We start from the raw sequence: 19187 nt of genomic DNA on the forward strand, positions 1-19187 counted from the left end.
GAGAGTATTTAAAAAAAAATTTAAATTGTGTGTAGTCTACCTATATTTGCCTCGGGTGTAGATGGCCTAATCCTTCTCATTCTGAAAAGAGATTCGTGACCAGCAGTGGAACAATAACGGGTTGACGATATCTAATGAAGAACTTAAAGTAAATGACATACCAAGATTTTACAATTATTATTATACATTAAACCTACTATGTTATTCTGTAACACAGTTTCGTGCATATATCTCGAAAGCTGAATTCTCGATGAAATATCAAATTCAAAATTGACCGCTCGCGCCGCGCTTCCATATGTAGAGATGAACTATATGAATATATTATAGTCCGCGAGGTCTAAGCTGAGCTTTGCATTTGTGTGCACATGGACAGTGTAGGTGTGAAGTCCAATTGCGTCTTTTAATTGATTTAAACCGGTTTATACTGCTTTTAGGCAGTTTAACTAAAAATAATAAAAATTATTTTTGAGAGTTCTTTTATCTGACTCTACTTTTGTGTTCACTCATACTCTCGGACTACACCGATCATCCAGTTTCGTTGTTTACGAAACACGAATACACTTCTTTTATTTTCAATTATTTCACGCGGATCGAGATTGTATACGAGTATAAAATTCGTGTTACCGTGCATGCTATTCATATTATCAATCTGTCAAATGTTTGCCTACCAAATATTGAAACTTTACAATTTCTAGGCGGGAGTTTTGTCAGATTTCGATTTTTGTACGCATAGTATGGGATACATTTGTTATTAATAACCCTTAGTATTTGATGCAATGTTTATATATTCCCTGAGTATAGACAAAAAGACATAAGCATGTATGTAAACAACTTACTCGGGTATATTCGATACTCATCACAATTCTTGTCCGTCTCTGCAGAAGGAATTAGAATTAGAAGCTATATTACATATAAACATAAATAATGAGCCCGTGCACAAAACAAATTTTCAATATTTTTTGATCCGCACCCCTGTCTCCCCTTTTACAATTACAAGGAGGCAGGAGGGGTTATTGTTAGAGCGTATCAATGAGGATTACACGTACAAACGATGGGGACTCGTGAGGTATTATAGGAAAAATACCCTAATTGTCCGACATATTACGTCTTGCACAAACAAAATGTTGTGTACTTTTAATGAGGGAAGAAATATTTTAAGGGTTATTTGTCTGTATTTGTTATACGCCTTAACGTTATTAAAATAGATAGTTTGAGAATTGGAGATTGATAAATAATCAATCATTTGAATGATTATTATTTTACATCGATAATTAAAAAATAAAACCCGTTTACTGAAAAATCACGCTCGAAACAATATGAAGCAAGAAAATATTCCCTGAAATTGTTATATTCTGCCCTAAAACTAACGATCGCTTAGTATTGTTACGATTTTGTTTGTCGTATGCCTAAGACCTCGGCTATCAGAACCTCACTATCGATATAGGTATACCTACTTAATTTACGGAGTATCTTTCGAAAACTTGTCTATGATTGAACATGACATAGGTACTCAATTGTCATTTACTAAAAGTCAAACACATCAGTAAACTTTACGATCGAAAAACGGCGCAATATTTGTGTAAAATATTTCATCTGGAACACAAAATGTCATTACGAAAAATAATGAAAGGAATGACTTCGGAGCCCTTAGCTGCCGAGGGCCTATTGTACCAGGACTGGACAGCGCTGACTCCGTGTCAGAGGGAATGTATGACGAGGGTCGGGACCACCATTCAAATCGAACAGGAGGCGTATTTAAATCAGCACCCGGAGGTAACACATAATTTATAAGAAATATAAAATGTTTTATTTTTAGAACCGTTTTGCTCTAAAGTTTTTAGGCGCTGTTTGTGTCCGCACAAATCGTATATTGAAATAGATTGGTTTGATTTTTTTACAAACCCTAGTACGTCTTATTAGGTGGTAGAACTGTGGTTGGATGATTGCTTATAACAGCAGTATTAAGAGCTGCTGTGTTCTGGTTTAAAGGGTAAGGGAGACATACTTTTCCGAGGCGTTCCAGCTTAGTCCTTAGGGGTAGCGGCGCGCCTGTAGCCAACTTTTGGATGGAATCCAATCCTACCTGGGGTTGACTGCAGATGACTATGGGCGGCAGTAGTCACTTACCATCAGATGAACTGCATGCTCGTCTCCTACCCTTATATTGTAAAAAATGTAAGAGTGTATTTACACCTCCATAAGTATCCATGAGAAAGAAAAAAGAACACCTATAATATGATTTTGGTATGAGATACTTAAGTACAGTTTAAATGCAGTTATTTTATTTTAGCACTTTAGACATTTGTCCAACATTTTTCACACAACACATAAGCTTCTGAAGCACGAGTAGTATAATTTTTGCATGTGAGATGCCGTTTTAAATTTAATATTTCCACGTTAAATTGAAATGCGCGTAGAATTTAATTTCAATTCAACATTCAGCCGTCTTGCAGCAATAAGCACCGTACGACTGAACATTTTAATAAAATCTCCGTAAAATATACCGGTGTCATAAAATTAAATTGCAAATTTAATCTACTAGAGCTAGTGACGCGCGATTAGAGCTAATAATACCTAATCCACTGATTTCTAGGGTTCCGTGCCCAAAAGGTAAAAACGCAACCCTATTACTAAGATTTTGCTGTCTGACCAGACGTATATAGACAGATGAAAATAATATAGTGTAGTATTATTATTTACGCAACAAAGTACACATAAAAATGAGAATTTTGATAAAAAAAAATATCACGAGATAAAATAAAGATTTTTAATTTAATTTATGTAAAAAAGTGATAATAAATTTATGTAAAAAAGTTATAACTAATGTCTTTATTTACGCAACAAAACACACATAAAAATGATAATTTTAATGAAAAAATATATCACTAGATAAAATAATGAATTTTAAATTTTGAAAGAATTTTGCTGCCGTCGATATTTTACTTATTTTAATAACCATATTTAGATATGTTTTATTGTGCTTATTTATATTTATTATAATAGCAACTATAGTAGTAAACGAGTTGTAAAAATTTCGAATGTCTTTCTAGCACGTTGTATGTAACAGATCGAAAAATGCCGAAATATACCGGTTTGCTGTAAGGAGACTCCCTTTAAAATTTAACTTTATTTTATTCGTTGTTATAGCAGCCACCGTTATGCATGCTCTGTAAAAACTTCAAGTGTCTATGTATTGCGGTTCATGAGATAGAGCCCTGTGATACACGAACAGACAGATAGACAGCGGAGACTGTACATCGACACCGTTTTTACCTTTTGGATACGGAACCATCCGAGTTCGACTTGCACTTGGCCAATTAGTCACAGTTATTCCTGTATTAGAAATTCATTAACACTCGCTTTAACGGTGAAGGCAATCTGCGTAACTAAGAGATATTTAAATAAAATCTCAAAGCTACGTGAAGTCTAGTGGTTAAGAAACGCGGCCTCTCAACCGAGGAGTCCGAGGTTCAAATCCGAAGCTCGCACCTCTGATTTTTCAAAATTATGTGCGTATTAGAAATTAATTATCACTTGCTAAACGGTGAAGGAACATATCGTGAGGAAATACTAAAGATTAGATATTGCATACCTAAGAGATTTTTAAAAAACGTCTCAAAGGTTTGCGAAGTCTACCAACACGCACTTGGCCAACGCGGTGGACTATGACCTAATCCTTCTCATTATGAGAGGAGACCCGTGCCCAACAGTGGGACGATAATGGGTTGATGATGACGTAAAGTCTACCTGACGTGTCGTAAAGCGATACGTTTGGGTCAACGCGATTCTTTCTCATTCTAGCAAGATAATAAATAACGTAGAATAAAAAACAAAAAAAAAAAGTTACAATGGAATACTAAATAATAAAATATTTTTCACGTGCTTTTCGAAAATTGATGAGTGTAGCACTCCACGCTTTTTTCACAATTATACAATTTACTGTTCCGTAATTGATTCCTAGTAAGTTGAAAAGTATTTTCAACTTTTTAGTTGATTTTTCAAAAGCGTGTTTTTTAGTTTTTTGAACTATATTTATTTTATTAATCTTTAGTATTTGTTGTTAAGCGACCATCATTATGCATCGTCGGTAAAAAAATCAAGTGTATATCTATTACGGTTTAAGAGATAAAGCCCTGTGACTCACGAACAGACAGCGGAGGGTTTCGTTTTATCCTTTGAGTACGGAATCCTAAAAATCATTCTACAAGATGGCATTATAGATATGTTTCAGTACATTTGAGTTATTTATTTTTATTGTTACATACAAAATCATTTATAAAAAACAAAATTACAATAATAAAAAAGGGTAGAATATATTTAAAAGAGATAAAAGGATTCAAAAAAGAAAAAAAACAAATTTAAACAAAAAAGCATGAAATGTCCCAGGTATGCTCTCGGGTGGAATCGAACCACCGCCTCTCAGCTTAACAGCCGAACGCGCTAACCACTGCGCCACGAGAGCTCTGCTAGTTGGGGCGAAATTTTGCTACAGTTCGCACTCTATACACTTTTACAATATTGATTGTGTGTGTTTACAATGTTTTTGTCTCTAAATTATATTTTCTTTCGCTGGCTTACTTTTTGTCATGAAATTAAATATTTAAATTAGGCCTTGGAAATGAAATTTGTGGATAGATCGCTTAGAATATTTGTAATAATAATTTGTAAAAATTGTAGCAACAATATTTTTTTATAATATAAGAGTAGCAGACGAGCATGCAGTCCAAGTGGCAATAAGTGGCAGTAGCCACTTATTGCCACTTGCCACAAAAAAATGAAAAAAAAGTGGCTACTGCCGCCCATGGACATCTGTAATCAACCCCAGATAGGAATAGATATTCCTACCTGAGGTCGGCCACAGATGCGCCGCTACCTCTGAGGACTAAGCTGGAACGCCTCGGAAAAGTCTGTCTCCCTTACCACGCCCTTCAAACCAGAACACAGCAGCTCCTAACTCTGCTGTTATTAGGTAGAAATAGGTGTGGCGGTGGTGCCGCCGAAGTCGAACCACAAAGGGTTCTACCACCTTCAAACATATCTATACGAAATATATATGACGGCGATTCCATAAATCATAGAGTGGGTAGAACGAGGTCACTATGGTTTTACCCGCTCTGACGCAACTCCGGGCGCTAGTGCACAGAGCGCGCGAAAATAAAAATGGTTCGGCGGCAAATAATCGAGAGTGTGTTGCGCGAGTGCATTACGTGTTCGGTGGAGTGTCAGTGATTTTGTGTGTATTCCTTTTGTTAAATTATTGTGATTTCACAGAATAGAACATTGTTTATTACGTACGTTAACTTTTTATTCTCCTCGCCCGACCAACCCACGCCTACAAACCAAAATTATATAATAATATGGAGTCGCAGACAAATAATGAAAAAGACACTGATAAAGGCACTGTGCCTTTATATATATTCAAGACATGTTTATACGAAAATTCGGATTAATCGGAGATATGGTCTTTATGAAACTACACCGCTTCAGCGAACACACCACGTGCTACTAATTATATCTTATCCTCAATACTATAAAGGCTCTGAGAGCATCTTGAAGCAAGTAAAATGCTTAATTCGTTGCCCAAGTTACACGTAAGTAACATAGTGGTGTAAAGATTTAAGTTCTAACCGAATGGAGACCTTTGGGGTTTGGGACGATGTGAGTGTCATACGGAATAGAGTAGGCTAAAAATTTTTAGCCTTTAAAAAATTTAAATTTTTTAAAAAAATTCAAATAAATGTTGGTTCAGAAATATGTACTAAACCAACATTTATTTGAATTATTTTTACTTTGTAGTGACATAGAAGTCGGTTGTATTTTTTGTTAAATTTTTTTGACCCTTTTTAGTGATGACATAATAACATTTATATTAATACAATATAAAATTGTATAAACGTGATCATGCATTAAGGTAAGGTCTGAATTTACATTGATTGGAACCGCCCGCTCGCAGGGCGCTGCCGAGCCCTGCTCGTTTAGTTTTATATTGTCTTATATGTTCCAACAGACAAAACATGTTCACAGACAAAATTAAAGGTATTAAAATAGGTTCATAAACGGCGAAGTTATGTCTGTTATATTTACATGGGTGGAGGAGTTCCCCTCATTTTCTCCAGAACCCATCGATGGATCCTAACCATATTTAAGTGGGACCAATTTCCAGCTTGTTTCTACACAATAAAAAAGAATTATTAAAATCGGTCTACTAACGGCGGAGTAATTCGTGTACATACATAAAAAAAAGATACCGGCCGATTTGATAACCACCTCTATTTTGAAATCGGTTAATGACAAGGAATTCAAAATTAAATTTATAATTTACAACAATGTATATGAAATAATTATTTGCATCAACAATTAAATTAAATATGCTAATGCAGTAACATAATACGTAATATATACAAAATATAAGATTAATAAACATAATCACAAATAAAATAAAGCATGTATAATAAGTAAAGCTTGTACTCGTACATAGGCTGAGTATATTATTTAATATAGAATACGTATAATAATTAACATGTGAAATGCAATTATTGCATTAAATTATATAATAATTCATATTTATATTGTAATAATATAGTAATTTTAATTAAGTAACAGAATAAAAGATGCTGGGAAATCAATACCAGCAGGACAATAACAATAATTTAAAAAATCCTTCTCATTCTTAGAAGAGATCCGTGCTCAAAATGTCTAATGTCAACACATTAGTAGGTTGACGAAGAAATACTCGTATTATCAATTCTTACAGGTGAAAGCTATGCTAGAAATCTTTATCAGCAAAATGGTGAAGATGGGTAAAAGGAAAGGAATTTTGAAGGAAGCTGCCGAACACTTCACAAGACCTGCTTTGGTTCTGGACTCTGAAATAAGGAAACATCTTGGCTTGTCACCTGATGGACCGTATATTCAAGTTTGTTAATATTAATTAATTACTGTCACATATTAATATAAGAACACTCTAGGTAGTTATAAAAAAGTTATAAAAGAAAATCTGGTCCCCAATTTTAGTCTATTATGGTTATTAACTTTATTATTATTGGTTTTAACACAGAAAGCTAAAGAACGGTAGAGTTGGACATAATTCCATTTCATCATAGCTGTTATTGCATTTTTTCTGTGCGAGGAGTAAATTGCCTGATTGAGCGTGAAAACGATTGGCGCCCCTTTTTCAAGATGGCGGCCGAGGAACAAGAGTTGCGACTCCACAAACTTGGATTGACCTCCAAATGTAACATTTGAAAGGACTAATTTTTAAACAGATAGGTTTTTGTGTTTCATTATAATTCTTCATAGTAGAAGATCCCGATTTAAGACGACCTTCACCGAGCTGCTTAATGGATGAAACGTTTTTTATATCAAATTAAATATGTCAAAAAGTATATTTCAAATGTGTTGACTAAAAAATTCCTGTCCAGAATATGTTTTTTTTTCTTAGACATTTGACTGGTTTTGTTAATAGAAAAATTACATAGGTACTAATCGAAAGTATGAAGCCTATTTAATATACAAACGTTAGGTTGACTATTTTTTTCTGTCTCAGTCTTTGGGTAGACCAACTTGTTTCCCTGTGTATACCCGCTTACTAATACTTTCGATTGGTATGTAATTTGTCCATAAATCAGATCAGTGAAATGTTTTAGATTTTTTTTAATTGTAAAAAGATCATATTCTGGACCGAAATTGTTTAGACAACCCATTTTTAATATAATTATCGACATATTTAATTTGACTTAAAGTACTTTTGATTAATTCACTAGCTCGGTGAAGGTCTTCTTATATCGGGATCTTAGACCATTACTTCAATCAAAATTTCAATAACAGAAAGACAAGCCGCAGTTCTACTATGAAGACGAAGATCTAGAATTTGAGTTGCGCAATATAATCTTAACGTATTTCCCACCGGAGCCTATGCGGCTGCCGACGCCAATAGTCAAGACTCCTGACACCGTGTCTTCGTCATTCATCTCCATCATCACGTCTGATACGACATTGCCAACTCCTGGTTAGTACCATCCAAAGACATTTGGGTCGATGTTGGCGACCATTTATTTTCCTCTTCCAAGCAATATCAGTCATAGTCTAGTGGTTATGAAACTCGTGGCCTCTTGATTGAGGGGTCTGAGGTTCAAATCCCATGCCTATGATTTTTCAAAAGTTATGTGGGTATTACAAATTAATTATCACTTCCTTAAACGGTGAAGAAGAACATTATAAGGAAACCTGAGTAATCTAAAAAAAAAGTTTTCAAAGGTATGTGAAGTCTACCAATTCGCACTTGGCCGGCGAGATGGACTATGCCCTAATCCTTCTCATTCTGTAAGGACACCCGTGCCCAGCAGTGGGAGAGTAATGGGTTGATAATTATGATGATGATATTTTTATTAAACAACAATGAGTTGCGTTTAAGGCTTATCGACTTTTGACTACTATCGCTTAAACAACTTAGTAGATTTACCAACAAACGATTGTTTTTTTTTACCTATAAAAGATCGAAGAAATTTGCAAATATCGACCTTTTAGGCAAATTAGGATAAATTGATTATAAGTAGTGATTAATGCGGCTATCACAAGTCACAAGTTTAGCTCGGTGACTATTTGACAGCTTATGCATCTATACTGACACGTAGACTAATCCACTCGAAATGAAAGATCTCGTATACCGCTCATCGGTCGCTCAAACAACAAATTGGATGTCCGAGCGACAGCGGCTTAAGTGACCTTTCAGTAGCATAAACGACAAGACAGGATGATAGTCTAAACCAGAGGTCGGCAACGCGGCGCCCGTCAATAAATTTTAGTGCACCCTTCAACTATTATTCGTCAAAAAGGTGGTAGAACCCTTGGTGTTTCGACTCCGGCGGCACACCTGTTTCTACCTAATAACAGTGTTAAGTGTTAGTATTTCACTTTTTACATTAAAAATGTTGCCGACCTGGTTTAACAACTGTCACTTGTACGATAGCTGCTAATAGGCTTTGAAGGTGGTAGAACCCTTTGTGGTTCGACTCCGGCGGCACCACCGCCACACCTATTTCTACCTAATAACAGAGCAGTGTAAGGCGCTGCTGTGTTCCGGCTTGAAGGGTGTGGTCAGGGAGACAGACTTTTCCGAGGCGTTCCAGCTTAGTCCTCAGGGGTAGCGGCGCATCTGTGGCCGACCTCAGGTAGGAATATCTAATCCTATCTGGGGTTGATTACAAATGTCCATGGGCGGCAGTAGCCACTTACCATCAGGTGGACTGCATGCTCGTCTGCCACTCTTATATTATAAAAAAAATAATAATAATAGACCTAACTACTTTTATTATATTTTTACAAATATCGAATCTAGCTTTAAAAAAGAAATCTAACTGGTTTGATATATATACATGCAACAGCGGGACATTACTGTTTTCACTGAGCACAGCGCGACAGATATCCTAACCCTAACCCTAACGGGAATGTCCCGTTTAAACCAGAATTTATTGCCATATTAGTCATCTTGTCAACAGTGTTAGTGAGGGCAAAGTGTAAATATTTTTCCTACAATAAAACTTGAACAATGCATTAACGTAAATTAACATTTTGAAGGTGGTAGAACCCTTCGCGATTCAACTCCGGCAGCACCACCGCCACATCTATTTCGTAAACAATGGTTTCGTTAATAGAAAAAATACTATTTTGTTGACTATTTTATCTTGTCACAATCATTGGGTAGGCCAACTTGTTTACCTGTCTATATCCGCTTACCCAAGGGTTGTGTCATGAAAACAATAGTCAACCTAACATTTGCATATTATATAGGCTTCATACTTTCAATTGGTATGTAATTTATCCATAAACAAGACCAGTGGAATGTTTAAGATTTTTTTTTTAATTGTAAAGAAAACATATTCTGAACAGAATTTTTTAGACAACCCATTTGCAATAGAGTTATCGAAATATTTAATTCGACTTAAAATACTTTCATCCATGAACCAGCTCGGTAAAGGTTGTCTTGTATTGGGATCTTAGACCATTAGCACATTTTCATTGCACGTTATTCTACAAAATACTAATTGTAATATTATAGTGCAAATATTTTGTTTATTTATGTGATTTATCCCATTATTTTATATTCTTATCCATATTTTTGCTTTGATTAGAATTGAAATATAATTAATACATACATATAATCTTGAATAGCAAGCAAACATGGTATAATTGTACACATTATGACTAAACTTTCACTACTGTATTTGAGTCTCGAGTCTCTTTCTATCTTCACTAACTTTTATCTCCCTTTCAACTTTCGTTCGCCTCGCCCGATCACTCTTTTCGGAACACTCTCATCACGCACACACCAGCCTACTCCCCAAGTCCAAACGAAAAGAAGACTTCAATTAATATTTTACTTCAATTAATATTATCCAACAGAACCAGTACCGACACCGGAGCCGACGCTCTCCGAGAACATGTTCGCGCTCGTCTCCAACACGGTAGACAAGGCAATATTCCAGCACGTCGACGATATGGCCTTACGGTACGACACCGCGTACGTGGAGCTCTCGAAGGCGGTTGAAGAGGCCATGGAGGTGCCGGTCATCGAGATCAGAAAGGACATCGCTCAGCTCTTCTTTAATGCGTTCAAGCTGTTCGAGATCGATATCATGGAGAAAGAACGTATCGGTATGTTGTTGTTGATGCTGATGTAGTCCACCTGCAACTATGCATCATTGCAATTATTGTTTGAGAAAAAAGACGGAGAAAGTTTACAAAGTCAATCCGTGCGTCATTGTAACTTTTGTTAATGGAAAAATGCCGGACCAAAAACTTACAAACACGATTTTTTTAAGTTGTTATGTACTGTACGTTGTACTGATAAATCTTGAGACGTATTTTTTCCACCTGTAGATAATGTTTAATATACGTTGTTTTAATATAGGTAAATGCAAATTTGTTAATCGATTTGACGTTTTAAGCTTTAATAAATAAAAAAATATATTAAAATGATAAAATACAAGGTTTATGTCTATCGAATAAGATTTAGAATGACGTCACCAACTTATGTGATAAATTGTCATCCATGCCAAACGTATATTTCAACTCAATCGGTTGTGCTTAAGCAGTTTAAAATTCAGTTTCAAGAGTGTACGAACAAACATGACATATAAAATAAAAAAGTATATTATGTTACTATTTCAGACTATTTTTTTTTATAAATTTGTTAATATTTTTTAAATATATTCATACAGCTGCAGAGATAGCTTGGGAGAAGCGAATGAGAAAGAAGTTGAAGCGATCTCTGCGACGCCAGAATAACTTCAAGGGTAAGTGATTGAAAAGAACATGAATCTTAATATAATTTGCCAAGTACAAGTCGAACTCGTACACGAAGGATTTCGTAGAGTCCGCGAGGTCTAAGCTGAGCTTTGTGTGAGTACACATGAATAGTGTAGGTGTGAAGTCAGATTACGTCATTTAATTGATTTAAACCGGTTTCTACTGCTTTTTGGCAATCGTGCATCTTCCTCACTTCTTGTACTGGTAGCAGAATTGTTTAATTTTTAATATTTTGTTTTTGTGTTCGATTTTTTAGTAAAATGGTATCCAATATAAATAAACGTAAATGTGGCGAATAATTTAAAATATCATTTTTTTGTTGAAATGTAATCTAAAATAACAGTAATATTTTACTAAAAACATTTACATGTTTTTATTTTTAGTATTTGATATCATAGCAGCTATGATGCTCATATCAATGCTGTGTGAATATTCAAATTATTGTCCTTCCCAAATTTTGGTAAGTAAAGATGTTCAAAATATTTCCCGTTCAGTCTTCTACTACAAAACTCACAGTACCTATTTCACTACGACCTACCGAGGCACTAGGCAGGTATCTTGCCTGCTTTCAATCGTAATATATCTTGTAGCCAGTACAAGCTTCGGGTCTAGTTTAAGCCTACTAGATATAGTATTAATACAGTATAATATGTAATAGTTATTTTATTTCGGCAGGATATGAGACACCGCCTACGCCAAAGAGCGAAATTTCGTCTCACGAGAGCTATAAGATCCCGCCACCTCGCCCGTGCATATGTCATCCACAGTACGTTTATAACAGATATCCCAAGGTAATTTAGTTTTCAATATTAACATGCGTAAAATATACATTATACCTAACACAGTAAAACTAAGAAAAATGGTACAATTTTTATATCAAAAAGTGTTTTAAAGTAAGAGAAAAGTGACAGGTGAAAGAGTACAATAGAGTTGTAGGTGGTAGAACCCTTTGTGGTTCGACTCCGACGGCACCACCGCCACACCTATTTCTGCCTAATAACAGCAGTGTTACGCGCTGCTGTGTTCTGGTTTGAAGGGTGTGGTAAGGGAGACATACTTTTCCGAGGCGTTCCAGCTTAGTCCTCAGGGGTAGCGGCGCATCTGTTGCCGACCTCAGGTAGGAATATCTAATCCCATCTGGTGTTGATTACAGATGTTCATGGGGGGCAGTAGCCACTTACCATCAGGTGGACTGCATGCTCGTCTGCTACTCCTATATTATAAAAAAATACATACATACTCGTACGTACATTTACGGTCGAAACTCATTCAAATCGAATCATTTATTTTGCTTAATATAGGTAAATACAGCTGTTATATATACATTACTCTCTGAAATCGGATAATAGATTTACCACTACTATATGAAAACATTAAAAACGCATGATGTATCAATTTTTGCGTAACTTTATTAACTGTTATATGAAAATAAAATGATATTAACCAACGCTGTGATTTTGTAATGCATTATGCGATAACATCGAATGTTTTCCTTAAACACCTAGAAAAAGCCTCATAAATCTAAATCTAAGTCTCAAGTAAGATACATTGTAGGTAATATTAGATAAAAAAATGCAAATTAAATGCAACTTTATAGTGTTACTTAGGGTTAAGTAATGCTTTTAGTAACTTTTTAGGGATTTAAGGACACAATTGTGAACTACAATACATATTTCATTCATCTTCAAAAAAAAAGAAGAAAACTCCATGTATCGATGTAACACTAAGTTGTAGGCGATATTTAATACACTTGCAATGCTTACTACAAATTTAAACTCCCCTATTTGCCACATGAATTTGGTCGACCTATATCTGAAGTATAAATTTCTTTGACGTATAATTTAAATTTAAGCTATATTAAATTTTCCTGCGCTACGAAAATCAAAATACGGATGATGTTATCCGAGAGTTGTGTTATCCGAGATATTAAAATACGCGGATATACGGTCACTGATATACGGCTATATATAATACTAATAGGGCACGCGGCTTCGCCCGCGTTTAAAAAGAAATAACATGTATATTGTATATACCTGAAAATTAGTATAGTCTGCGTAAAACTGCTAGTCCGCTCTGAATATAGAAATTAATCGTGTCGCTATAGCAAATTGTATGACTACACCTGCTCGCAACAACTTCAGAGCGGACTAGCAGTTAGGCGCAGCATATACTTTTATTGAAAATAGTGGCGCCATCTGTCAAAAATTGGTCGTACCAACTCAGAAACTTTCTTGGGCTAATGCGCAACAACTTTGCTTAAAGATCATCACATGATCAAATGCATAGTTTACGATTCTATAAAGAACATACAGACAAATATTCATTTATATATATATAGATTGTCTTTATCGAGAAAACTCGATCAAACTTTATTAATATATCCGCTTTGTTATATTATGTATTTCCTCCCACTGTGCCTTTGCCGTAAAAGCATTGATGATAAAATTAAGCTAGACATTATCATTGCTGATAATTGTATCTGCTAAGAATTTCAAAATTATTCCTGGATGTAAAATTTAGGAAGATCATTCAAATAAATATAGTTTAAAAAAACTAAAGTACACGCTTTTATAGAAATCAAACTAAAAAATATAAAATAAACTTGGAAAAATTTTAATGAAAAATTGTATTAACAACAAAATAAGATATATTTAATTGTTAAAAAAAGCGTGGGGTGGACACTCTCTGTAGTTATAAATATTTTACTGACAGACATGAGCAGAAGGACCAACACTTTGATATTTTCAAAAGCACCCCACGCTTTTTTACAATTAAATAATAAGTAAGTAGCAATCCAGCGTGCAGTCCACTTGAAGGTAAGTGATCATTACCGTCTATGGACATCTGCGTCTAACTCCATATAAAACAGGAATCATACCTAAAATCGATTACAGATGCATTGCCACTCCTGAGGACTAAGGCATTCACATCGTTCCACCGAAAAGCAAGATCCTCAACCTAGAAATTAGGATGGCGATGGTACCTCCCCGTACGAACCATACTTGTTCCTTCGCCTTACAAAGTCTTGGTTTTTTTTTATAATATAGGACTAGCAGACGAGCACGCAGTCCACCTGATGGTAATTACCCCTGAGGACTAAGCTAGAACGATTTGAAAAAGTATGTCTATCTTACCACACCTTTCAAGCCAGAACACCAGGGCTTAAACCTTAAAACTGCTGTTATTAGGCAGAAATACATAGGTATGGCGGTGGTGTCGCCGGAGTCGAACCACATAAGGTTCTACCACCTTCAAAGTAGTAGTGATCACATGGATGAGTCCTATATATAATTCTCAAATCATTCCCCTCACATCATCTTTTCTTCCTAACAGGACAGATTCGGTATCTACATGCCTCGTGAGGTAGACTTCAGTGGCAATAACGTGACTGCAACACCTCCAATCTCTGAAGGGAGTGACGTCGAGCTAAAAGAACAGGAAGACCCGGAATGTGATGCCAAATCTTCTGTCAGTAAAAAATCTCAAGCCTCTAGTAAGCGTTAATTGTATCTGGTAAAATAAGACTGATTATGATATTTTAAGCTGGGTACATATAAGCATTACATAGCAAGATTTTGTGCAAAACAGTCAGCTTCCACGAAAAAGTTACATTACTTTTCACTACATTAATTTGTTGAAATTGGTTGACAATAAATTTTTGGTAGACTTGACAATAAAACTATACTTTTATTCGGAAATTATTTCGGAGCCTCCGTTCCTTCGTTGCCGCAGAGCAATAATCTAAATTCGGACCTGGAATTTATCGAATAAAGAACAAATATAAAATCGTTTAATTAAATCGTTATTAATTGTTGATTTTATGTATATTCAGTATGCATCTTACACACCATGTTTGTACTATAAAAACCGTACATGCGTTGATCCAATTTTTACTTGAATTTTCAAATTTGAGGTATTCAGTTTGCGGTGGAAAAATTACATACTTATATTATTACATAATAATTATTGAATTAAATAAATGGCGGGGACTTAGTTGAAACTCTATTTTTTATTTTTAATCAAAATCTATTTTCTTAAGTTGGGAGTGCAGTGGCGAATTATTTAATTTTATTTATTTTTATTACGTGCTTTATTTAATATTAGGCCTATTAAATTTAACTACTACTATTTATTATAATTATTCCTTAAATAATAATATTGTACAGGTTATTATTTGATAGGGTTTAATTTTAAATTATATTTTACAACTTACAACTTTGTATGATTTTATATTTTAAAAAATACTGTTTATTTCATAATAAATTACCTATATGTACTTACAAAATGTTACTTTACTATACGTGATTAAACTAGATACAAATAAAATATTGATTCCAAGTGATGTCTACATCAGGTTAAACCTGTGTTGTGTATAAAGATACTAGTAGACCCGGCAAGCGTTGTGTTGCCATATAAATAAAAAAATGTTAAGGGTGAACAACCCTTATCACTTAGGGGTATGAAAAATAGATAGTAGCCGATTCTTAGACCTACTGAATATGCATATAAAATTTGGTGAAAATCGGTAAAGCCGTTTCGGAGGAGTACGGTTACTAACATTGTGACACGATAATTTTATATATCAGATTTACGTAATTACAAATATTCAATTAAATAAAGTAATGTTACACATTAAAACATCATAATGCACTGTCATTTCGAGCGCTTAAAATTTAGCACCCCAATGACTATATCAATATAAGCGTTGGTATAAGAGAATTGTTAATATCTTCATTACATTAAATGTTAAAAGCCGTAATATTTCTATATGACGCAGATTAATCTTTGCAATTCATTAAATGGGCGAAATAGACGCTCTCAAACGTACACAAAGCAGAATTAATATTATGAAACAATGCTGGCAGGAAAGAATGGGAAAAACAAGCTGTGTAGAAAATCATTAAAATTTTCCTCTTGCAAATTTCGGGACTTTTGTGTACGGTAAATGAAAAGCATGGGACTTATAATTATTCAGTCCAATTCTAATCAACGCATAGAAATGACGAATATCTAAAGATTTAGTCAACAAAAAATACAATTGGTATACCTTTCTTACTGGATTATTTCCTGTTTATGGTTTGGTTTACGTCAAGAGATTGCTGTACACATATTCTGAAGCACGCTATCGAAGTTTTCTCGACGTCTTGCATATATACAAGCTCCGAACTGAGACTGCCGGAGCACAGCCGCTCTCCGGGCGTGACAACCTAGCCCGGCGGGAGATCTCACTTTGCCAAAGTGGTAATAGGTGTACCTACCTAATACTTATTATGGTGAGCCTAATATTATATTATGTATACTGTATTACGGATTAGTTTAGTAATCTGTAAATAGACATTTATTCTGCGTAATGCAAATTTAAATAAGCAGCTACAGAATTTAGTTCCATTCAAATAGCACACACACAAATGGAACCTTTTAAAGTATTACTGCAAATTTTATTCGTGGAGTACACTGAAATGATTTTATTTTAAATCGCTTAATAAATAAACCATTAAATGGGTAACTGTTCATTAAAATAATTCAATCCGTTAATATCCACAAAACATTAAATTTTCACGCGCGGATCACGAAGTAAGCCTACAAAGTAGATAATATAATTTTGTATTTTCACATTACTATTTCCATCTGTAGTTTGGCTTATGGCTCGTTAATGCTTATTATTAAAATTCAATCTATCAGATGTTTTGCGTACCGAAGATCGATATTTGACAATGTCTGTCTACTAGAAATTGTCCACTTTTGCAAAAAAGTTTGGCACGAACAGTCTCTGGTGTATGTTGTCCAGCTGTCCAGCTTACAAGTTAAAACCAATCACGCATAAAATCCTTTACTTAGGTATAATTTCGTTTTAATTTGATTATCGGTAATTTGTGTGCGATTTGCTGAAGTGTACTTTACGACTTACAAAAGCAATAGGGTAGGCCAATGAATATGCAGAAAGACGCAAAGGAGTTAATAAACTTTAAAAACGCGCGGAGTTTTTTTTCAATGCGAATGTTTAACTGTCACTTAGATGCCGCGGACGCGGAAGTACCCGCAACCTCAGCGGAATAAATCGCAAGGAGAGTAATTTGTCCGCCGCGTTCGCGGATCGTCTTCAGCCGCTGCAAATGCCACGGCAGATTAGTATCGACGGGCTACTCACACACCCACCGCAGGGGCAATCTAGTGTTAGTGGGGATGATTAATTGCCCCATTCTGTATAAGTAGGGATCGGCCTTGCGGCTGGTTGGCAGGGGCGCGAGACCACCCTTGGTCCCTAGATTGCCTCTGGCGCCAAAACCTAAGGAAGAGTCAACATAATCTGGTCCAATGCACGGCAGACAAGTGTGAAGAGATACCCCGATATGGCCAGGACAGTCCGTCTAAAACAGCTATCCGCTGGTGCAATGGAAACCACAGACAACCGCAAAACAAAACTCACCAAGGTTGCCTTTTAACCTACATCTTTAAATTCTATGGGAATTCAAAGACCATTTCCAGTTAAAGAATTATTTATTGACTAACGAATAAAATATGAATAATGTTAAAATAAACTAATATTCCACTTTAGGTCTCTTCTTGCAAATCGCTTCCGGCTTATCGTCCTTGCTGTCTCCATACAAAATAGCTTTAAAACTAAACGGACGAAAAGGGTAGCCACCTCCAGTGTAAAACTTGCTCATAAACTCCACCCTGAAAATAACAAATTAATATACAAATTTATATCTAGTTTCGGAAGGTGGTAGAATCCGTGGTTCGTCTCCGGCAGTACCACCGCCACAACTATTTCTGCCTAATAACAGCAGTGTTAAACGATGCTAAGTTCAAGGGTGTGGTAAGAGGGAGTCATACTTTTCCGAGGCGTTCCATCTTGTAGCCTCAGGGGTAGCGGCGCATCTGTAGGTGATTTCAGGTAGGAATGTTTTATCCAATCTGGGGTTGATTACAGAGGTCCATGGGCGGCAGCAGTCACATACCATCAGATAGATTGCATTTTCGTCTGCTATTTATATTACTGTAATCACCTTTTTATTATTAAAAAGGTGATTACAGCATTCACGCATGACAGTATCCATTTAATGTCAGATAATAAACTTATTATTGCTATAGTTTTAGATAATTAACTTTAGAAAAGTTTCGCTTCAGAAATAGAAGCTTCAGCTCAAAACTAAAGCCTTATTGAGGAAAAAAGAACATATTTCACGAATCACGTGCTATTTTTTGTTTCAGTAGATTTTTCTAAGCTAGCTTGCTTATTTTAGGACGCGTCTTCAAATCCTTAGCATAATATCACAATTTACAATAAAATTACCTATCTAATAAATTCATATGATAGCAATCCATTATACAGTACGAAAATGCATTAAGCTTGCGCCGCGCCGATGCACGACTTCGCACATCCAATACAGAAACTAGACTAATTAGTGACGCAAGCAAATGAGCTAATGGAATTAGCGTTGAACCGTAATGTGTCGATATTCACGAATGCAGCCGCAGTGTGTGCAGGAACGCCGATAGTCCCTCCATCACCACGAGGATGGATAGAAAGAAAATCGAAACGAAATTTAGAGAGCTCACTGAAAGTGGTGCGGGTGCTCGCGTATAGTATAGTATAGTATAGTATAGTATAGTATAGTAACCAGAACACAGCAGCGCTTAACACTGCTGTTATGAGGCAGAAATAGGTATGGCGGTGGTGGCGGAAACGAACCACAAAGGGTTCTACCGCCTTCAAACGTTTCGTTTCGTGTTTACGCATGACAGCTCTACATTGTATAAGTAATTCATCTTATCATACCAATAACATCAACCAAAAACTAGTCTTCTTTAAGAATACGCAATTATATCACAATTGTTCACGAATCATATTTAGGTGCAATACAAAATCGAGAGTA

General features: G+C 35.4%; 2 protein-coding genes and 1 non-coding gene across 3 annotated transcripts in view; 1 reads left to right on the top strand and 2 right to left on the bottom strand.

Moving 5' to 3' along the window:
* The first annotated feature begins 1515 nt into the window (after positions 1–1515).
* LOC140743130 (uncharacterized) lies at positions 1516–15516 on the top strand. Its single transcript, XM_073074189.1, has 7 exons — positions 1516–1773; positions 6755–6916; positions 7828–8008; positions 10402–10653; positions 11220–11294; positions 11983–12098; positions 14641–15516. The coding sequence occupies exons 1-7, from the start codon at positions 1606–1608 to the stop codon at positions 14809–14811; spliced, it is 1125 nt and encodes a 374-aa protein (XP_072930290.1). The 5' UTR covers positions 1516–1605; the 3' UTR covers positions 14812–15516.
* TRNAN-GUU (transfer RNA asparagine (anticodon GUU)) lies at positions 4390–4462 on the bottom strand. Its single transcript has one exon. It is a non-coding gene; the product is annotated as a tRNA-Asn (tRNA).
* A 2276-nt stretch (positions 15517–17792) lies between the features above and the next one.
* LOC140743594 (V-type proton ATPase 116 kDa subunit a 1) overlaps positions 17793–19187 on the bottom strand; it is a 52899-nt gene continuing 51504 nt past the window's right edge. The window contains exon 16 of the mRNA XM_073075003.1: positions 17793–17985. Within this exon, the coding sequence (XP_072931104.1) occupies positions 17847–17985 (139 nt within the window). The 3' untranslated portion in view covers positions 17793–17846. The remainder of the gene's footprint in view (positions 17986–19187) is intronic.

The sequence above is a fragment of the Epargyreus clarus genome, unplaced genomic scaffold (assembly GCF_041222505.1).
Source record: "Epargyreus clarus isolate Ecla_fem2 unplaced genomic scaffold, WU_Ecla_fem_2.2 ptg000007l, whole genome shotgun sequence".
Lineage (NCBI taxonomy): Eukaryota > Metazoa > Arthropoda > Insecta > Lepidoptera > Hesperiidae > Epargyreus > Epargyreus clarus.

What these genes read in the sequence shown, in the direction of transcription:
- LOC140743130 (XM_073074189.1), top strand. Translation starts at nt 1,606, where the DNA reads ATGTCATTACGAAAAATAATGAAAGGAATGACTTCGGAGCCCTTAGCT. An exon ending in TACGACATTGCCAACTCCTG is followed by an intron (nt 8,009 to 10,401) that starts GTTAGTACCATC and finishes ATTATCCAACAG; the next exon opens with AACCAGTACCGACACCGGAG. An exon ending in ACGCCAGAATAACTTCAAGG is followed by an intron (nt 11,295 to 11,982) that starts GTAAGTGATTGA and finishes TTATTTCGGCAG; the next exon opens with GATATGAGACACCGCCTACG.